The 19,910-nt window shown below is 45.6% G+C and overlaps 1 protein-coding gene across 20 annotated transcripts in view; it reads right to left on the bottom strand.

The window, feature by feature from the left end:
* The window catches only part of LOC121327396 (microtubule-associated serine/threonine-protein kinase 2-like), a 111,555-nt gene that overhangs the window by 3,654 nt on the left and 87,991 nt on the right, over window positions 1-19,910 (bottom strand). For 6 of the 20 annotated variants that reach the window (XM_041271422.1, XM_041271420.1, XM_041271436.1 and 3 more), the window contains 23 exons: window positions 19,618-19,638; window positions 18,295-18,376; window positions 17,752-18,029; window positions 17,021-17,062; window positions 13,831-13,906; window positions 13,186-13,395; window positions 10,911-11,012; window positions 9,053-9,185; window positions 7,785-7,852; window positions 7,588-7,673; window positions 6,964-7,172; window positions 6,220-6,358; window positions 5,965-6,097; window positions 5,266-5,431; window positions 4,983-5,084; window positions 4,371-4,493; window positions 3,972-4,081; window positions 3,085-3,239; window positions 2,239-2,528; window positions 1,671-1,886; window positions 1,303-1,529; window positions 1,020-1,142; window positions 270-406 (listed from right to left, as the gene is read on the bottom strand). In XM_041271422.1, the coding sequence (XP_041127356.1) occupies window positions 270-406; window positions 1,020-1,142; window positions 1,303-1,529; window positions 1,671-1,886; window positions 2,239-2,528; window positions 3,085-3,239; window positions 3,972-4,081; window positions 4,371-4,493; window positions 4,983-5,084; window positions 5,266-5,431; window positions 5,965-6,097; window positions 6,220-6,358; window positions 6,964-7,172; window positions 7,588-7,673; window positions 7,785-7,852; window positions 9,053-9,185; window positions 10,911-11,012; window positions 13,186-13,395; window positions 13,831-13,906; window positions 17,021-17,062; window positions 17,752-18,029; window positions 18,295-18,376; window positions 19,618-19,638 (3,228 nt within the window). The remainder of the gene's footprint in view (window positions 1-269; window positions 407-1,019; window positions 1,143-1,302; window positions 1,530-1,670; window positions 1,887-2,238; window positions 2,529-3,084; window positions 3,240-3,971; window positions 4,082-4,370; window positions 4,494-4,982; window positions 5,085-5,265; window positions 5,432-5,964; window positions 6,098-6,219; window positions 6,359-6,963; window positions 7,173-7,587; window positions 7,674-7,784; window positions 7,853-9,052; window positions 9,186-10,910; window positions 11,013-13,185; window positions 13,396-13,830; window positions 13,907-17,020; window positions 17,063-17,751; window positions 18,030-18,294; window positions 18,377-19,617; window positions 19,639-19,910) is intronic. The other 14 variants (XM_041271434.1, XM_041271439.1, XM_041271438.1 and 11 more) reach the window with 10 other exon arrangements.

Below are 19,910 nucleotides of genomic sequence, written 5' to 3'. Positions count from 1 at the left end.
GAAAGAGCAGATGCGTCAGCATGTAAAATATATCTCACCAATTCAAATGATTTTGGAAACTTGGTTAGCTACTAAACATCTGTTAGCTATTTCTAAAAGAGAAATAACACAGGCTTGAGCTGGCTCTCTGATTCGTGTCTAACAAGTATTGCTCTGCTGAGGGTCTCTCTTCCTAGCGCACCCCTGTAGGTTTGACAGCAGTGTAATTTGGTTTGGTTGCTTGTTTGTTACATCCTTAGACTAAGTGGCATTGCAGATCAAATCCTCACCTCTCTTGACCTTCTTTAGTTTTCGTTTTCTTGTTCCTCCGTGCCATCTTGGACTTGTAGCTGGCTTTGCGCGCCGGACCCACTTTGATGGACGTGTTCTCGAAGGGAGTGGCCGAGATGGACACCTTGTTGCCACTCTGGCAGAGACAAAAAAGGCATAGCATTCATTACAAATCAGAACGAAACGGCAGAACGAGGAGGGTACTGTTCAACAACCACGGCCTGTCTGAGGGTCCAGACAGTACAGTTTTCATTTTGTACTTTCACATGAGGATTACTAAATCACAAAGCCATATAAAAAACTATCAACACACCACATTTCAGAACATTCCAGCATATCTTGTTTTACTGTGTTGTCCTCTGCACTATGAACCGACAGAAATTCAAAAGGCACGGATAACTAAGTTTTAGTTTCTTTTATGATTAAAACATGATTTATAATAAGGTAATATGTGCTCACGAGAAGATACTCTTTCACAGTAAGAGTGAGGTTCAACCGGACACATTAACTTATAACTGGGGCCCCGAAAAATTGACAATATTACGAATTTCACGGAAATCGTGTATTTGACGGCCTACTGTGAAAAATGTGCATTTTATTTTCCTTCCAGTATTTTACATTATTCTTCACCTGCCCTGTTCATTGCATACTTTATCAAGTAGAAGCAGCGCTACAGTAGCTGCTCACAGTCCTACTTATAACCCACATCAGTGCGGTATATAAAAATAAAAGGCAGTAATGTTCCCAACCTTGAGGATGAGCTCCACCACCTCTGTGTGGACCAGGCCGTGCACCGGCTCCCCATTGACGTGAGTGATCAGATCGCCCTCCCGCAGACCGGCATTGTGTGCTGGGGCTCCCTCTTCAACATGCTGGAGGGGGAGAGGGGTCAGGAAGAATGTTCACACGTGTCAGCGTTCTCCTTATTACACGAAGACATTTTCACTTCTTTCAATCATAAAACCAGTTTGACCCTTTCAGCCCTGACGGGACCTCAATAAATGACTAGTGAAACAGTTGGAGTCTCCTCACCCAGACCATGTGGTGCACTGTGTAGACGTCCGAGTCCCCCATGTACACACGGATGGCCCGCAGCGTGAAGCCGTACTTCTTGCCCGCGCGGTGGATCACGATCGCCGGCTTGGCGCTGCTAATGCCAGGCGAGTAGTCGCGGCTGGGGGACGAGTCTCGTGAGGACGGGTTTGACGAGAGGGAGTGGGGTGACATCGGGCTGGCCAGAGGGGAGCCATTGTGATGATCTGGGGAGAGTTATTGTTACCATTATCATTTTTAAAGATGATTGCATAGCTTCTCTTAAAAATACCAGATAAGTACTGTATGACTCAGTTTTATGCACATTTCTTATATTTCTATGACACCAAACCCCTGCCCTGACTCACCGGACGGGATCATGAGGGACAGCGTGGTTGCAGAGGCTGACTTGATGACCTTGTTGAGCGGCCGCGAGGTGCGCTTCTCCAGCGACTCCCCGGAGAGCAGCCTGTGCCGTGCGCGCCGGGCTGCCAGGTCGCTGATGGCCTTGGGTGTGGCATTGTCCGAAACTTCAGTGCTGTTGCACCGCGAAGAGCGCTCCAAGAGTTCAGTGGAGCTGCCGGCTAGCGGAGAAACATGCAAAGATATTTGCTTCAGATTAAATAAATCATTTCAGCATTTAAAATTGCAGTTTATGAAAAGTTATTTTACGCGTCCAGGAATTCTATGAGTTTCTAAAATGTTGATTAATTCAGATATAAAAAACACATTAATTCTTTAAAATTTCTTTTCAAAGCACCATCCCAATACAGTACGCTGATATCTAAACAAGCTGTAAAATGAACAATGAAGCACTGCTGCACTACCTAGACCAAGGTACCATTAGATAAGGCATTTGTGAAGCCGTGCGATTGTGCTGCGTCACTGCCATGAGTTTTAACCCTATTCAGCAAGGAGTGGCTGCCGGGCACTCACGTGTCAGCGTGCTCTTGCCCAGGGTTCTGGTGCCGGAGCTGGGGGTGGTAGGGGACTCATCCAGTCGCAGCTCTCTCTCCAGGGGTTGCTCGGGAATGGTGAGGGGGAGCTCCTCCCCGCGGGGACCCCAGCTGGCAGAGGGGGCCTTCCTGGAGCTCTCATCCTCAGTGGAGATGGCAAAGCGTGGCATCTCGACGATGGCGGAGCAGCAGCGGCGGCGCACTGTCAGCGGGGGGCTGGAGTCGCTCTCTGTGTGCGAGGACTCCGACACGGACAGGCGTTTCCGTAGGCTGCAGCCCGGCAGGGAGAGAGGGGGGGGAGAGGGAGGAGTTCACTGTATTAGAGCCCCTAGCTTTACCAAAATGAAACAGCCAGCGACAGAAAGTAACACAAACCAGCAGCTTGATATTTTCTATGGTAGAACATATTTTATGAAGTACTGAAACAAGAGAGACTGTTGTTCCCAATGCAAAATGTGTATTATGATCAAGGATTGAAATAAGACTCACATTGCATAGCAGTTTCATCCACTCCTGGTTTTTACTACACTACGAGTCTAACAAGACAAACCGAGCGTGTTACCTATACACTGTGGGTAATCAAGCTTGCATTATTTAAAAACCTAGAATGGGTGAAATTGCTATGCAATAGGAGTCGTACTTCCTTCCCTGAATACAGTACTGCAATACAACCATCAGATGCTGGATTGCAATACAAGCTAGCTGCACCAGATGCAATCAGGCTCAAGCACCTTGCCCTTGCGAATGTTCTTTAGACACAGCCCTCTCCAGCTAACACAGAGCGAGGCTCCTGTCACTGTGTGATGAGGGCAACCAGTGGACTCACATTTCAGGCGAGCCCACCATCCAGCTGCGGTCCCGGCACTTGAGCCCGCTCAGACTGTCCATCTTGCCAGTGCCCTCCTCGCTCAGGCTGCGCTTGGTGGGAGGCGGGGTCTTCTTATCCTCGTGAAGGGACAGGCGCTCCATGCTGCTGTACACCTGGCCAGAGAGAGAGAGAGAGAGAGAGAGGGGAGAGAGATTACCCACCACCTCACATACTATGTAGTAGTATGCACTGCAGGGGTGGAAATAGAACTCCCATTGCATAGCGGTTTGAGCCATTCCTGGTTTTACTGTGAGTTTAATAAGACACACCTGATCTTGTTACCTATACACTGGGGCTAATCAAGCTCATAGTAAAACCTGGAATGGGTGAAACTGCGGCGCAATAGGGGTGTATTCGTTGACGATTCTCACTTGCATCATGGTTGACTATGCTAACAGGGTAACTAGCTCTGTAACTGCCCCTTAACATTGGCTGAGTTTAGCTTTTTCAATGATCTGGTTGTTTTCAGAATTAATGACAATGTCTGAATTTATGCAATGACTGTAAATGGCAGACAAACCCTTGAATTCATCTAAATATTTCATTCACTTCAGAAATGAGAGGGTTAAATTTAAACATGCACTGAACATACTTCAGTTTAGTTTACAGCCACAAAATATAGAGCCACTGAACTCAGGAGGTATCAGCCACTCAACTCTAAGTGCAGTGTGTCATTCACTGGTTTTGTTGTTGCTTGAGCTGTTTATTCTTGCATACTCTGTGCAATGCTGAACTCATTGGGAGCCCTCATTTAGTGCACAGCTCCACACAATGTGGACGGCCTGGAGTCGTTTTTAAAGTGGAAGTTGAAGTAAGCAGCTCTCCCCTGGGCAGGGTTCACTCACCTTGCTGAAGCGAGGGGAACAGGAGGAGAACTGACGCATTTCTACATGCCCTTCATCATTCGTGTCCTCCTCCTCTTCTGATTCCACGTGGTGGTAGCGATCCGAGCGAGCTACAGAGACACACAATTAGACACACGCACACATACCGAACTGACCCAGCCCACAACTGGGGGTGAAATAAACACATTTCCCCTCCCCCAGTCTTTCTGATTATCCATCAGTCCCCGTGCTTGTGGCATATCAAGCTGCTGTTTTGCTATGTAGAGTTATGTCTGCCAAAGCCCATTTAAAATGCTGGGCTATATTATTTTTTTTTCACTTTTCAAAGTTAATTAAAGACTGGAGGTGACGCTTTGAGAATGTGTCCCGTCGTGGCTCAGTGGAAGAGACCGGGCTTACTGTCGAAGTAGCTGGTGTCGTCCTCCGACTCCAGCTGGGGGATAAACTCGGCCTTCTGCCGCAGTAAGCTGTTCCAGTCGAGGTCAGAGAAGAAACGGTGCTGCTTCACCTCAAAGGCACTGCCTGTTCCCAAACACAAAGCAAGCACAATACATGAGGACACTGCTTTGAAACAAACACACAACGCAGCGCGGCTAGAGACTGCGAACAACGGCATTAAGAAACATCGGGCTATATTTTACTCCAGCATTTAATTAACTTTTATTTTACAGAAGAAAAAACAAAAAAAGCTGCAGATTATGTAAAACTAGATCTAGAACTATTATTAATTCCTTTCTATATACATTAAAGCTGTTTGCTTTTCAGTTTTATATCATTTACATGGAATGTTCCCCTTCCAAAAAAATAGGGAGTTAATTAAAGACTGGAGTAACAGCTTTGAAAATAAGAGCCCATCACGTTTAATACAGAAAATGAAACAACTGGTTCAGTCAACAGTGTTCTCCTGAAAGCAGATTTTGCTGCACATCCTTTCTCTGCACGTTTCTGTATGAAATTGTCCATTTAAACTTCCAATCCATTTCTTGTACCTTTAAGATCCAGCACCCCTACCTGTTCCCAGCCTGTCCATAGGGTTTTGCCTGAGGAGCTTGGAGATGAGATCCTCTGCTTCAGGGGGCAGAGCATCCTCTTCTTCAGGCCAGATGATTTCATCTAGAAAAGGGGAGGGAGTAAGCTGCACTGCGATGGTACTCAGGCATGAATTCAGCACTATACAGGAGCTGAAATTCTTCCAATTCTTATCTCTAAGCAGAAAGTTTCAATCCTTTAGCCAGCCCAAGGTTTTTTCCTAGCATATGAAAATAATCCACAGATTCAGAGGGCTGGTGCTCACCGCTGATGACTTGTCCAAACAGCTCCTCTGGAGTGTCTCCGAAGAAGGGCGCACAGCCCACCAGGAACTCGTAGAGGATGACCCCCATCGCCCACCAGTCCACCGGCTTCCCGTAGCCCTGCCGTAGGATCACCTCCGGGGCGATGTACTCAGGGGTGCCGCACACCTGCGGACCGAGACATGCAGAACATAAGGAACACCAGAGCCAATGCAGAGGGGCGGAGATGCTTTCTTACAGAGTAGTGAAGGGAATTGAGTGGGTACCCAGGCATGGTTATTGAGTGGGGTACCCAAGCGTGGCTACTGAGTGGGGTGAATGTCTGTGTTATCAATGCATCACTGAAGGACACACAGCAAGCTCACACGTAGTACACAGCAAGCTCACACACACATAGCAAGGTCACAAACACACACACACACACAGCATGCTCACACACAGTACACAGCAAGCTCACATACACACAGTACACAGCAAGCTCACACACACACAGTACACAGCAAGCTCACACACACAGTGCACAGAAAGCTCACACACACACACACTACACAGCAAGCTCACACACACACACACACAGTACACAGCAAGCTCACACACACACACACAGTACACAGCAAGCTCACACACACACACACACACTACACAGCAAGCTCACACACACACACACACACACACACACAGCAAGCTCGCACACACAGTACCTGCTTATCCAGGAACTCCCTGGCATCCTTTTCAATGTGCCCCTCGTACAGGTTGGTGGTGAGACTCATAAGCCCGATCTTCGAGAGCCCGAAATCAGTGAGCTTGACGTGTCCCATCGAGGTGATCAGCAAACTAGCACAATATAAGAGACAGGAGCTCTGTCAGAGACACGTGGGTGCAGCGTGACTGATCAGTGTTTGAACCAAAACCATGAAGTGCCACTGAAAGGAGCGACGCGAGCGTTGCAAGCTTACTTGTCAGGTTTGAGGTCCCGGTGAACGATGCCGTAGTTGTGAAGATACTCGAGGGCCAGCACTGTTTCAGCAAAGTACAAGCGCGCCATGTCAACAGGCAGAGCCCCAATGCTCTTCAGCAGAGTGGCACAGTCACCGCCTGCCAAGCAAAAGCAAACCAGCTCAATAAGGCATTCTTAAAACCAACTGTATACAGCTATGGCCAAAAGTTTAGCATCCCCCTATATAATTAACATTGTGCTTCATAAAGTCAAATGAAACCAGCTGTATAATGCTATGTTAACATATTGAATTACATACACGGAAACACTTGACATTTCGAAATCTAACGTTAAATATTGTATGACTATTATGGCATCCATTAGACTTTTGCAATATCATTTTGTAGTTTCATTGATTACATAATTACATGTTACATAAAGGGTCTAAATTATGTTCAGATACAATTCTAAATGTTTAAACCTTTAAATGCTGAACTGTTCACAGCAGTGGCTTCATTTAATACAATTTTCAATTTAACTTTGTGCATAGTTAGTTTTTTAATACAATTTTCAATTTAACTTTGTGCATAGTTAGTTTTTTTTGCAATTATGTCTAAATCCTAAAATTGCAGCTCATGCAAAGCTTTTGGCCAGAGCTGTTTGGCTAACAAGCTGAAGTTTGCCTGATTAGACTTGAAGTGAAACCAGGAATGGATCAAACTGCTATGCAATGGGAGCCCTCTTTCCATCCCTGATGGTGTACCTTCCACGTACTCCATGACCATGCAGAGGTGGCGCTTGGTCTCGAAGGAGCAGAACATGCTGACCACAAAGGGGTTCTCTGCGAAGGTCAGAATGTCCCGCTCCACGAAGGCCTGCTGGATCTGGTTCCTCAGGATCAAGTTCTGCTTGTTAATCTTCTTCATGGCAAAGCGCTGCCGGGTCTCCTTGTGCCGGACCAGGTACACCGCGCTGCAGGAGCAAGGACACGGAGCAAGGATAAGTGCGTACGTCCGCTTTCCATTGTTAGAAATCCGGCTACACTGTGGTGTCACAAGAGAACTGCAACGGGTAATGACAGCAAAACACATTAAACCTTACAGGACAACAGCACCAGCTTTACAGTTGACAGACTTATTGAAATCTGCTCCAGTTTTTAGCTATGTTGCTTCTGCCTTTTCAGAATTTAGAATTTTAACTTTGGGCTCTAAAAATTGGACCTATATGGTTTGTACAGTGATAAAAATCCTCTGTACTCAGGAAATCCCCAGTCCTCTAGGTACTGATGGGCAGCTTTACAGCAATGTTGCTCACTAAGCCAGCAAGCAACACTGTTAGAGAGTGGCTGCTCAGGGGAGCGTCTCCAGGGGTGTCTCAAGAGACTCACCCATAGGCTCCGTTGCTGATGAGCTTGATGTTCTCAAAGTCCTCCTCGCAGGGGGGTTTCTTCCTCTGCATCGCAGTTCCACAGCTCTGAAAGAGAACAGTTAAGAGAGTGTTAATAAAGAGGCGTAGAACTCAACACCCAGTGCTGAGCAGTCTGAGCAGTGAACTCCCATATCCTTTCTGCTGCACTGCACTTACATCCACAGTCTCGTCAGTGTCAGGCGTGTCAGGGTTGCCACTGTCATAGCTGCTCAGCTGGGCCATTTCTGCAAAAAAAAAAAAAAAAAAAAAAACACGAAACTGTACATTAATATCATCAGTGAGTAGTCCAGTACTAGAGTACACGTCAACAGGGGTTAGGGTTAATATAAAAGTTATAAACCAAAATAAAATTTGATCCCTTAAGACAAATATTAGGTCTTATTTTAAAGCTTCTGGGTCCATGGATTTTGGACAAAACAAGGGACTCTTTCAACATAGCAGACTTGTATACAGATATAGGAAAGAGAACTCCAGTCAACACTGCAGAGCGCTCCAGTGCTACAGGAAAGAGAACTCCAGTCAACACTGCAGAGAGCTCCAGTGCTACAGGAAAGAGAACTCCAGTCAACACTGCAGAGAGCTCCAGTGCTACAGGAAAGAGAACTCTGCTCAGCATTGCAGAGCGCTCCAGTGCTACAGGAAAGAGAACTCTGCTCAGCATTGCAGAGCGCTCCAGTGCTACAGGAAAGAGAACTCTGCTCAGCATTGCAGAGCGCTCCAGTGCTACAGGAAAGAGAACTCCAGTCAACACTGCAGAGAGCTCCAGTGCTACAGGAAAGAGAACTCTGCTCAGCATTGCAGAGCACTCCAGTGCTACAGGAAAGAGAACTCTGCTCAGCATTGCAGAGCGCTCCAGTGCTACAGGAAAGAGAACTCTGCTCAGCATTGCAGAGCACTCCAGTGCTATAGGAAAGAGAATTCCACTCAACACTGCGGAGCGCTCGAGTGCTATAAGAAAGAGAACTCCTTTACTCCAGTAAAGTAACCTAACATACTGCACTAATATGTACACAGTACATATGCCCATTTTCATATATTTTTCAGTATAAGATGTAAATGTTCAGGGACGTATTGCATAGCAGTTTGACCCATTCCTGGTTTTACAATGAGTTTATTAAGACGAACCTGTGCTTATCACCAGTACACTGGGGCTGATCAAGTTTGTATCAAAACCTGGAATGGGTGAAACTGCTATACAACAGAAGTCCTAATTCTATCCCTGCTATTCAATAAATTACCCTAAGGGAACCTAGAGTACTTGGTACCAAAGAGATATAGAAGAGTGGAGTCCTTCATCGATTTCTGTTTTTTAGTGTACTGCTGCAACATTAATAATGAAAAGTACACCAAGAGCTTGAGGGGTCTTCTAGGTCTGTCGGTGTGCTGGTGCGCTGCTGTGGGACTGACTGCCCTTCCACACTCACCCTCCAGGGGATCCCTGGTAAGCCCCAGTTGACTGATGATGTAGCGGGGAATGTCCGACTTGATTCCCTGCCCTTCTTTGGCATGGCCCTCGGCAGCTTCCAATAGATGATAGAACTCCTCCGGATCAAACTCCTGCAGCGGAGAGAGGAGAATGAGAGAGACTCCCCTTTCTGTGTCCATGGTGCTAATGTTAGGACATGCTCAAACATGCTTCTGTATCTTTTTATTCTTCCCCCTCAACAGACAAATAACACTGACTGATAAAAAGTCAACTATTTTTATTAAACATATTGCAGATACCAGTTTTGCACGGATGGAAATAAGACTCCAATTGCATAGCCCTTTGACCCATTCCTGGGTTTACTATGAGTTTAATAAGACACACCGGAGCTTGTTACCTACACACTGGGACTGATCAAGCTCGTACTAAAACCTGGAATTGGTGAAACTGCTATGCAATGGAAGTCTTGTCTCCATCCCTGTTTTGTACTGGTACTGGAATCTTCTGGTTTAAGGAAAATTCTGTTTTATGTTATTAAATAAAATGAGTTGGTCTAGAAGTGCAATTTAAGATATCTTTCTTCTCCAAGAAGCGTCCGATTCATTTCACTGTCAAAGCCTAGTTAATTGTCTGTACAGGCATGGCATAATCTCATCTTTCATTGGGCTCCATGGGAAAAAACTGTCTTGAATTGGTAACAGGAGTCTATATTTCCTCCCAAGCTGAAGGTTTTTAATAAGCAAAGCGTTCATTCCTCACGGGGTCCAGACCTTTAAGAAGTCAGCTGTCTGGAGTATTATTGTGCATCAATTTAGAAACTCTATCTGTAAAGTGACACAATGTCGGTCACACACTATTTGTCAGAACTCCAAATGTAACAGCCCCCCCTTCCCCCCCTCCACACAGCATGGCAATTGTGTTTCTGCTTCCTGACAGGAGGCTCCAAATAACCTCATAGGGAATAATATAGCACATGGCCCCCACACTTCGACAATTTAATTACCACTGCGAGGTGGCTTGATTTAGGAGGAGAGTTGGGAAGAAACATCAACAGAGAGAGAGAGAGAGAGAGAGAGAGAGAGAGAAAGAGGAGTAAAAGGGCAATAAAAAGAGAAAACAAGGGGGGGGGGGGGGAGAAAAAGAAGACACTGACACACATTCTTCAAACTTAGAAATGAAAACACACCTGCCTGATGGGGAGATTAAAAACTAAACAAAACAAGACGCAACATTGAAGATATTATGCAGTGGCTTAACCAGTGGCAGAGACAGCCTGCAATAACTGGCAGGCTGAGCATTCAAACAGGGGCACACACTACAACACAGTGCACAGGGGCACACACACTACACAGTGCACAGGGGCACACACTACAACACAGTGCACAGGGGCACACACACTACACAGTGCACAGGGGCACACACACTACACAGTGCACAGGGGCACACACTACAACACAGTGCACAGGGGCACACACACTACACAGTGCACAGGGGCACACACACTACACAGTGCACAGGGGCACACACTACACAGTGCACAGGGGCACACACACTACACAGTGCACAGGGGCACACACTACAACACAGTGCACAGGGGCACACACACTACACAGTGCACAGGGGCACACACTACTACACAGTGCACAGGGGCACACACACTACACAGTGCACAGGGGCATACACACTACACAGTGCACAGGGGCACATACACTACACAGTGCACAAGGGCACACATACACACACGCACACTACACAGTGCACAGGCAAGGACAGTTCCTTCACACACACACACACAGTGCACAGAGGCACACACACACTACAAACTGCACAGGCACAGACAGTTCCTTCATCCTTACCAGGCACTCAAGCAGCCGGGCCGGCCTGGCAATGACGATCATCAGCTTCCTCACCAGCTGGGTGACGAAGGCGACCTCCCGGCTCTCTGAGCGCTCATGGGCCTGGAAGCAAAGCAGAGAATCAGAAACCACCACCGAGGAAAAAACAAGCACTGCCGTAGTTGTCTGTAAAAATGTTTTTTTTTTTTTTTTTTTTTTTCTGCCAACTTGTATTGATTTTTTTTTTTTGGTCAAGCTGAAAACGTAACAAATAAAGCCTCTAGTGTTGTCTCTCAGCAGGTAAAGCCCAGTTCATTTTGTTGAGGCAAGACAAATGTGTCTGGTTACAGAGAAAGGAGGTTTCAGGCCCGCAGGCTGGCTTTGACAAATGGCCCCCCCACTGATCCAGCAGGTCTGCTGTACTGCAAGGCTACATAACACCGTGGCAACAAGGCTAACCAGGAGAGGAGAGGGATCCCCGGACCGGCAAGGCCAGTTTACCCAGAACTCTACACATGCATTACCATGGAAACTGTTTTAAGAACCCCCCCCCAAAGTTCTATAGTGTCCAGCTTGCTTGCAGTTCAAAAGACAGAACATACTTCTTAAAGATTACAGTGTACACCACAACACAGACATGATAACACAAGTAAGGCACATGATAAATAAGTGTGATGCAGAATACATAACAAGTATGATACAATGACAACTAATATGCTGCTGTAGATTGCATAATGTAACCAGGACACTTCACTTATCATTCCTGGATGTAAACAAAAGCTCCTGGCTGACACACAGCTCACAGTGCACTGCTGTTTCAAACGAGGTTTCCCTCCTGAGTACGCGGTCGAGGCTGGAGGACTACTTCTTACCACAATAGGCTGCTTCCTGAAGGTTAGCAATGGGATGCAAAGGTAAAATAGCATAAGCAGTGCAACTCTGCACCTGCCCAGACTTAACCTGGCATTACCAAGCAGCTTCTAACGTGAAGATACAGCCATCATATAAAGCATTTAACTGAATAAAGCAGTCTAGCATTACCAAATCGCTCAGCTACTGTATCACCCCTCCGTTTCCCCTAAGGGGGGGCGCAGTCATGAATATTAAGTGCAAATGAGAAAGGTAAGTAGCAGGGGCTGTGTGCCACAGTTCAAAGTAACAGATTAGATCAATGGATCCTTAATGAGATCCCTGCAGGAGTCGTCAGCCTTCTTCACGGTTCTATCTAAACATTCGCAAGAGAATATTAAGACTTTGGACAACCTGCATTAAACAAGAAGAACGCTCTATAGGGCAGTGCAAGAGAATGCATCTACCAGACTGCAAACACGAGACAATGTCCATCTTAACTGCAAACAGAGTACAAAATCAGATGACACATTAACATCTTTAAACAACATCACAGCAATTCCTAAAAGTGATTTTGCATTACATCCCTACAGGAAAATTTAAAAACCCTCAAAATACTTTCCATTGCGATTAGAACATAATAAACAACTCAACTGGTAAGGTCTCTCCCACAACCCTGGTCCATTCCCGATGCTCCAAGATACTCTGTAAAATCTCCTCCTCCTCCACCCTTCTCTGCCATGAGATCCTGGACATCTTACAAAGATGCCGTGTTTACCCCGCAATGCCCCCGGTGTTGAAACACGGCGTGTTTTATCCACCTAACACCACACTGCGGCTGAGCGCTACGCCCCCGCTGCAAACTATCCAATTAGCACTCCCCAGATGATGTCATGCTTGCTTCAGGACTGCCTGTGTCATTCCAGTGGTTGTTTCCAGATGCCATTCCTATACACACACACACAGATATACACAAGCCTGTCGTTGCTGACATGAGCACTGGAGCCTGCGGTGTGATAATTTAAAGGAGCTTTCCTCTCCCTCCCTCCCTCCTTTCTCGTCTGAAAGAGCCATCCGTCACTAACTGCGAGTGCTGGGGCATGAAATTAAAATCACCATCACCCCCCTCAAGGGATGGGAATGGGCCGATGGGAGCAATAACTTGGATACGAGCCTCTGGGCACTGTAATTGAGTTAACAGAGACACACGCACACAAAGAAACAGAGTTGTGACTAATAGATTTGTGACAAGTCTAGGAGAATGTGGTCTGCTGGCTGCTATGTAGACGGTTTTGTGGATTTGAAGGTGGTGAAGCCCCCCTACCCCTCCCTCTTCATGCCACAATTCAAAACCCTTCCTCTGGAATAGGCTGCAGTGTGCCCTCCTTAATTGGCTAATGGTTAGTTAGCGTGGTAATCGTGGCTCCTGGTCTGTGGTTCTACTCACGTCCTGCAGCAGCTTCTCCAGGTTCTCCTGCAGCTCGTAGAAGTAGCGTGAGGTGATGAGGCCCTCGCGGGACTTGTCCAGGCAGTCCCGGGACAGCTCGATCACCTGGTGGTGGATGAAGCTCAGGACCCCGTCGGCCAGGGGCATCACCTTCTCGGGGGCGCAGGAGGAGATGAAATCCGCCAGACGCTCCTCCATCTGTGCCGTCGCCTGCGAGGGAAAACAAGACACACAAACGCACGGAGCGTCTCACTGAACAAGGCTGTGTGTGTGATTGTAGCGTTCATGAACACTGTGCATGGACTCCCATATCGTGTAGGTTTAGTATTCCAAACTCCAGAGGGGCATGGATCGACACAACAATAAAAAGTTGGGACTAAAGTAAATTCTCCTGGTTTAAATGTACTTTTAAAACAATTCATGTTCAAAATACATGGTTTAAATATTATGGGGATATGTATTTCCTACCTTCTATAGACTCGTTTTGACCCATAGCTACTACAAGCAAGCCCAAACTGACAGATGTCTCACTGAACAAGGCTATCCAGAGCAACACACAGTCTTATTCAGTCCTGAAGCCCCTTACTGTTTGTGCAGTCTGTTTCCTCGTCTTTTAAACAGAAGGAAAGAGGAGCCTTTACTTACCTTCGGGAACCTCTCTTTGTACACATGGTTCATCATTACGATCTCATGGTCGAAAGAGATGGGGGACCGCCCGGGGCTGCAACACACAAAGCCAGCAAACCTACAGCAAGTCCTTCTTTAATATAGGAGTTGGCATTTCAGCACGTGAAAACTTTGACAGTTCAATACCCAAGTTACATCGTCTTCTGTCATGTTCATCTTGGAAGTGCAGCAGATTTTGGACAGGGATGCTTTGTACCAATAAGAATCTGCACAGGTTATCTTTGTGTTGTGTTTGTCCACAGAAAACTGGTCATTCTTTCATATACTTTACATTACACCTTCTAAAAGGAGTAGCTATAAAGATTATAAATAGCAGCAGGCACACTCCACACCCATTAAAACAAGCATATGTACAATAGTACTGAATCCTTCTTATAAACCCGTCCCTTCTCCACCGTGGGACACGGTACTGCATGCACAAATAGTGCATACAATATAATGCAAGCATGTATATTTGTGTTTGACAGCAGGAGACACATGTCCTATATGATGTACCACCACCCCGGCAACAGTACCGTGGAACTGACGGATAGCTGAAGCAACAGTATTTCAGTTCCATTCCGCTGGTTTCATCAGGCTTGTCTAAACGGCAGATGTGGCTCTCTGAGTCATTCCAGGGCTAGCGGCATGTGACCACCGCATGAGGTAATGCGGTATGTCATCAAAAACCAGTTTGGGAAGGCAATTACCGCTACTTGCCTAATTGATTGAGTATACATTAAATCAGCATGTGCAATCAGCAACGTTTCGGTATGTTTAACACACACATTATATAGATAGACAGATAGACAGACAGACAGATATAGAGTATGTTCCAATTTCCGAAAACAAACCACTTTTAACTAAATTGCCAAAAGTAATTTTAATAAATTTGCACTGATAATGTCAGGTCGGTGTGACTCGCAGTCATTAGAGCCGACAGCTGTTTAGGGGCCTGAGTGAAATACACTCTGGTGTGTTCATCTCTCTTTCTAATTGCCAGTGGTCCCAGTTAGAAACCCTCCTCCACAATTAGTACCAACTGAGCGGCTAATTGAGCAGGAGCAGCAGCGCGAGTGAGAAGGAAAAGATACTGCAGTACAGATGTACGAATCTGAACTCCACACGAGAGCCTGGGACCGGGGGAACATTTTGGACGAGGAAATTAATGGCTGTCGATCTTCACTTAGAAGCCAGCTCCATTTACAAACAAAAACACAAGCTATTCTTTGTGTTTCGTGGAAACTCCTTTTGCTCTTTCCAGTTAAATCCAAGAGCGTCCTGCATGTCGGAATTCCAGGTTGACCATTTATTGCACGTTATTTAAAAATAACACCACTCTCCAAGGTCCTTAGAAACCAGTTGTTTTAAGTTAAAGGTGTCCTGCAATTCAAACTGACAGCTTGCTTAACAATCTCACAGCTCACATCCTTAGTTATTAATGAGCTGAGCAAAGCGTTTCAGCAGCTCAGTCACACCCAATCTGCAGCTGCTCCAGAATGCAGAGTCCCCAGAGGGAGCTGGTGTAATGTCATGTACGCTGTCTCTTCAATATACAAATGCTGTGTATATGGACTGTATAAAGACTAGACTGTTTTATGAATGTTTGTGTTTCCCTGTTAAAACAATGTAACATAATGCACACTAAACCACTTGCATTCAGCAATATGAACCAATAGTATTTTATTCACATGGTAATCATTACACATTTGTTACATTATTATTATTATTATTATTATTATTATTATTATTTATTATAATAATAATAATAATAAATAATAATAATAATAATAATAATAATAATAATAATAATAATAATAATAAATAATAATAAACAACAACAACAACAACAACAACAATTTATAAAACATTGTCTGATTTTCTCAATTTCCACTTCTTAAATACATGAGCTTGTAAATGAGGTCTTAATGGGTACATTTCCTGGTTAAATAAATACATAAATCTAATTTATATTTCGCTTAACATATTCGTTTTTACAATGTTGTGACGTTTTTATCCCCCTCATAGCGATTTTTCTTATTTTAGTCTCCCCAATTCCGACCAAACAGTTGCCACGTCATTTGACGGCTCGGAGTGTGTGCGCCACTTGCACTGAATTACTGCATAGCGCGGACCGCACTATTAAACACCACAGATCTACTAACACAGCGCAGAAAACGAAATAGAACTGGATTAACCTGAGCAGGCCACTGCAAATAAATAAATACATCAACAAAACCAGTTTGTATTAGGGCAGCTATAAACAATGGAGCAATCCTTTCCACTGGAGCCACCGTCCTCCCAATACAACAAACACCACAGAGGAAATGAAAGATCTAATTGACCATGACAGGTGGGTGAGGCAATGCGTGGTGTCATAAACTGGCTCACAGTTCCCCTGCACGCAATCAGAGAAGCAATTACATGGATAATTGATTGACTGAAGGCCTGGCACCAGCTGATGTGTTGCTCTATGGAGCCCATGAGACTTGTAAGGGAAAAAAAAAACAAAGGAAAAAACTGTGCTGTTATTTACACACGGCAGAGACCAAACCGCTGCACGCCCTGTGCACACATGCATAAAGCAGATCTTAGAAAACCTATTGGAATTACCACCTGAACTAGGAAGTTTCCATTGAATACACTGAAACAGCAACCTGTTATTTAAGAATTATTTTTAATGACATGTTCATAGAGGATTACTACTGGGTCCTGTATTACCGTGTGGAAAAGCCTTTTCAATGTATATCCACAGCACACTACATTAAATGCTGTACTGTTTCAACCCAGACCGGCTGTACATGCCTCCCTCCACAGTGATCTGCCTCAGGGTTGTTATGTTATATGTAATATAGATGACAGATTCAGAGTGTTTTCTTCAGGTGAAAAGTGGCTTACAAACGGCTTAATTTTACTGCTCTAATTTGCTGTTTTTTTTAATTATTATTATTTCTAATGGATTTTATTCTAATAGGCACTGCTAATGGCATTCACTTGAATGCAGAGTTTAATTATTCTTAGCGTGTAGCAGTAACTAATTTGCCGCTCACTTGGGATGGCAACGATGATCTACTCCACGCTCATTAAATATTCATATCCTGGTCTGGAGATGAGAGAGGTTTGGATAGTCTGTCACGCCAGTTTGAAAAATTAAACAAAACACAATTACCTGCGTGAGCCGCAACAACCATTCTGCAGGTGAAGACGGGAACTGTGTGTTCATGAAAAAATAAAATTGAAACATTCTTTAGCAAGACCACATATCAGAAGCAACAGCTGGAAAGACACTTGCAGCCAGAGTTTTAACTCTTCAGCACATAAACACACAGTTCTCTTCTTTAGGAAGTTATTTAACTGGTCCCTACACACTGTAGGACGCTTTGTGGGTCTCTGCTATCAGTTTGTTTGTTTATTATTTTAACTGCATGCAGGAGGCTCAGGCAGGTTTAGCACAGGGAAGGTCAGTGGCCTTGCGCTTCTATTCTGTGTTAGGTCACTTTGTTAAAACATCATGCAAGTGGAGTGGTAGGTACAGTGCAGTGACCTGAGGCTGCGGGATCGGGGGCGCATGGAGGGGGATCGCCGCCCCTCCTCATCAGTGATGGGGAGGGGAGGAGGTATGAGGGTGAGGTATGGGAGTATGGGGGTACAGGTTCCGTGCACTGACCTGAGGCTGCGGGATCGGGGGCGCATGGAGGGGGATCGCCGCCCCTCCTCATCAGTGATGGGGAGGGGAGGAGGTATGAGAGTATGGGGGTACAGGGTCTGTGCACTGACCTGAGGCTGCGGGATCGGGGGCGCATGGAGGGGGATTGCCGCCCCTCCTCGTCAGTGATGGGGAGGGGAGGAGGTATGGAGTTGAGGTATGGGAGTATGGGGGTACAGGGTCTGTGCACTGACCTGAGGCTGCGGGAGCGGGGGCGCATGGAGGGGGATCTCCGCCCCTCCTCGTCAGTGATGGGGAGGGGAGGAGGTATGGAGTTGAGGTATGGGAGTATGGGGGTACAGGGTCTGTGCACTGACCTGAGGCTGCGGGAGCGGGGGCGCATGGAGGGGGATCTCCGCCCCTCCTCGTCAGTGATGCTCTCAGAGCTGAAGTGCTTTGTGAGGAAGTGCAGCTCGTCTGGGGTGGGCTGGTATGGCAGTTGGTGCAGCTTCTCCTGGGATGAACAGGATGACTGTGAGAAGGAAAGAAACATTAACAAGAAACCCAATAACACCTTGCTGCTGGCAGCTTAACCCACGCAGACAGAGGAATGACACTGGGACTCAGGGGAGAAGCCAAATCCTACCATGGCAAGCCCGTTTCCGTGAGCTGCATACCCGTCTATTATTATTATTCTTATTTAGGTACATTAAAAGCTATTTGATTGAACTGCAGGCTGAGATTCGGTCCTGTGTCCTGCACCCCTGTTCCCAGGCTCTGTCCCGTCCTGAACTCACCGATACTGTAGAGCTGGGAGTGTTGGTTCCATATCCTGAGGAGGGAAGGGAGGCCAGGGACCAACGACGACCATCCGTCCTGCTGAGGAACAGAAGGGTTCAGGCTTTCTGCACCTACACACTGTATATCTAACACACTCACACACAACACATTATTTATTATTACTTATTTATCCAACAGTATGTTTTTTAGTATTTGTATCAGCTCTGTAGAGAGTGCTCATTCAGCAACAGAATCAACAGTGTCTCTAAAAAGAAACCAGAAATAAGCAAGGACGTTACTTTCCATGCAAGGGTACAATTAGGATGTCACAACAGACGTTTTTTTTCAAAACTGTGGTATAAAATTCTAGGTCAATGTCTGGGTCAGTGCAAACACCAGTACGTTCATTAACAGACAGTGCTGATCCACTTCAGGTTTTACTATGAGCTTGAATTAGACACACTGAGCTACTTACCTAGCAACTGTGGGGGATCAAGCTCACAGTCAAACCTGGAATGGATCAAACTGCTATACAAGGCCATTATTGTTACCCATCCCTGAATCCCAACACTAGAATTAAATACCATAAGAATACACTGGAGAGCAAACCGGTTTGCTGAGTGACTTACAAACGTTGTCTTATTGCAGGCATATTAGTGTGCTGCTGAATCGTCAGCTGGGAGTTTGATAAATGTGATGTGACTTGGCATCCCTAGTGCACAGCCTCACATAGACACTACAGCACATTCAGCAGCAGCACGTGGCACCAAGCACTCAGCATGGCCACATTTTGACTGAAAGGAATGTCCATTTTCTCCAAAGGGGCATTCATTGAAATTGAAAACAGAATTGCTGTACATGCAAAAAGTAGCGGATGGATTGAGGGAGCTTGAGCAGACTTTCACTGCAGTTCATTATTTCATTCTAGTGGAGCCTAATTGGTTTCACAGCTGTACATATACAGTAGACCAGATTCACAAAGCTCTTTATTGCAAATGGTCATTAGCACAACATTTATCAAAAAAGGGAAAAAATCAAATCAAATCAACAATTCTATAATAAATAAGAAACAAGTTAAGATGACCAGCATTAAATGTGAGACCATCTCTGACTTGGTACATTTAGTGTGTGTGTGTGTGTGAGTGTGTTGTCCCTTTCCTTAAAAACCGTGTTAATGACAAGTTAGAATAACGCCCTTTGAAAGCCTGGCTCACTTGTGTCTCAATGGGGCTACTGGCTAAAGCACTGAGCACAGCAGATTTCACACACTCAAACATGCACATTTTACAGACATGCGCTGGGGAGTGAGGAGCAGTGGGGGGGGGGGGGGGTGTATTTACCTGTCAGCCCTGTGCCCGTGGCTGCATTGAAGGAATGACACAATGTTAATGAAACAATATTACAAAACAGGTGACTTTACAAACAGTGTGGGAAAACAGAACAATTAAAACACAGTAAATCTGAAGCCATGAAATTCCCCCGCTTCAGATCCCGGATTAGATCCCACTTGAATGACATGAGCTTTTGCGTTACAAACTCCAGCAGCTATTGAACAAAACAGATTCCCAATAACTGTTTAACTGTCAACCCCCAAAACAGGGATGGAAATAAGACTCCCATTGCATAGCAGTGT

The sequence above is a fragment of the Polyodon spathula genome, chromosome 14 (genome assembly GCF_017654505.1).
Source record: "Polyodon spathula isolate WHYD16114869_AA chromosome 14, ASM1765450v1, whole genome shotgun sequence".
Classification (NCBI taxonomy): domain Eukaryota; kingdom Metazoa; phylum Chordata; class Actinopteri; order Acipenseriformes; family Polyodontidae; genus Polyodon; species Polyodon spathula.
This window is presented reverse-complemented; position numbering and strand designations above follow the sequence as displayed.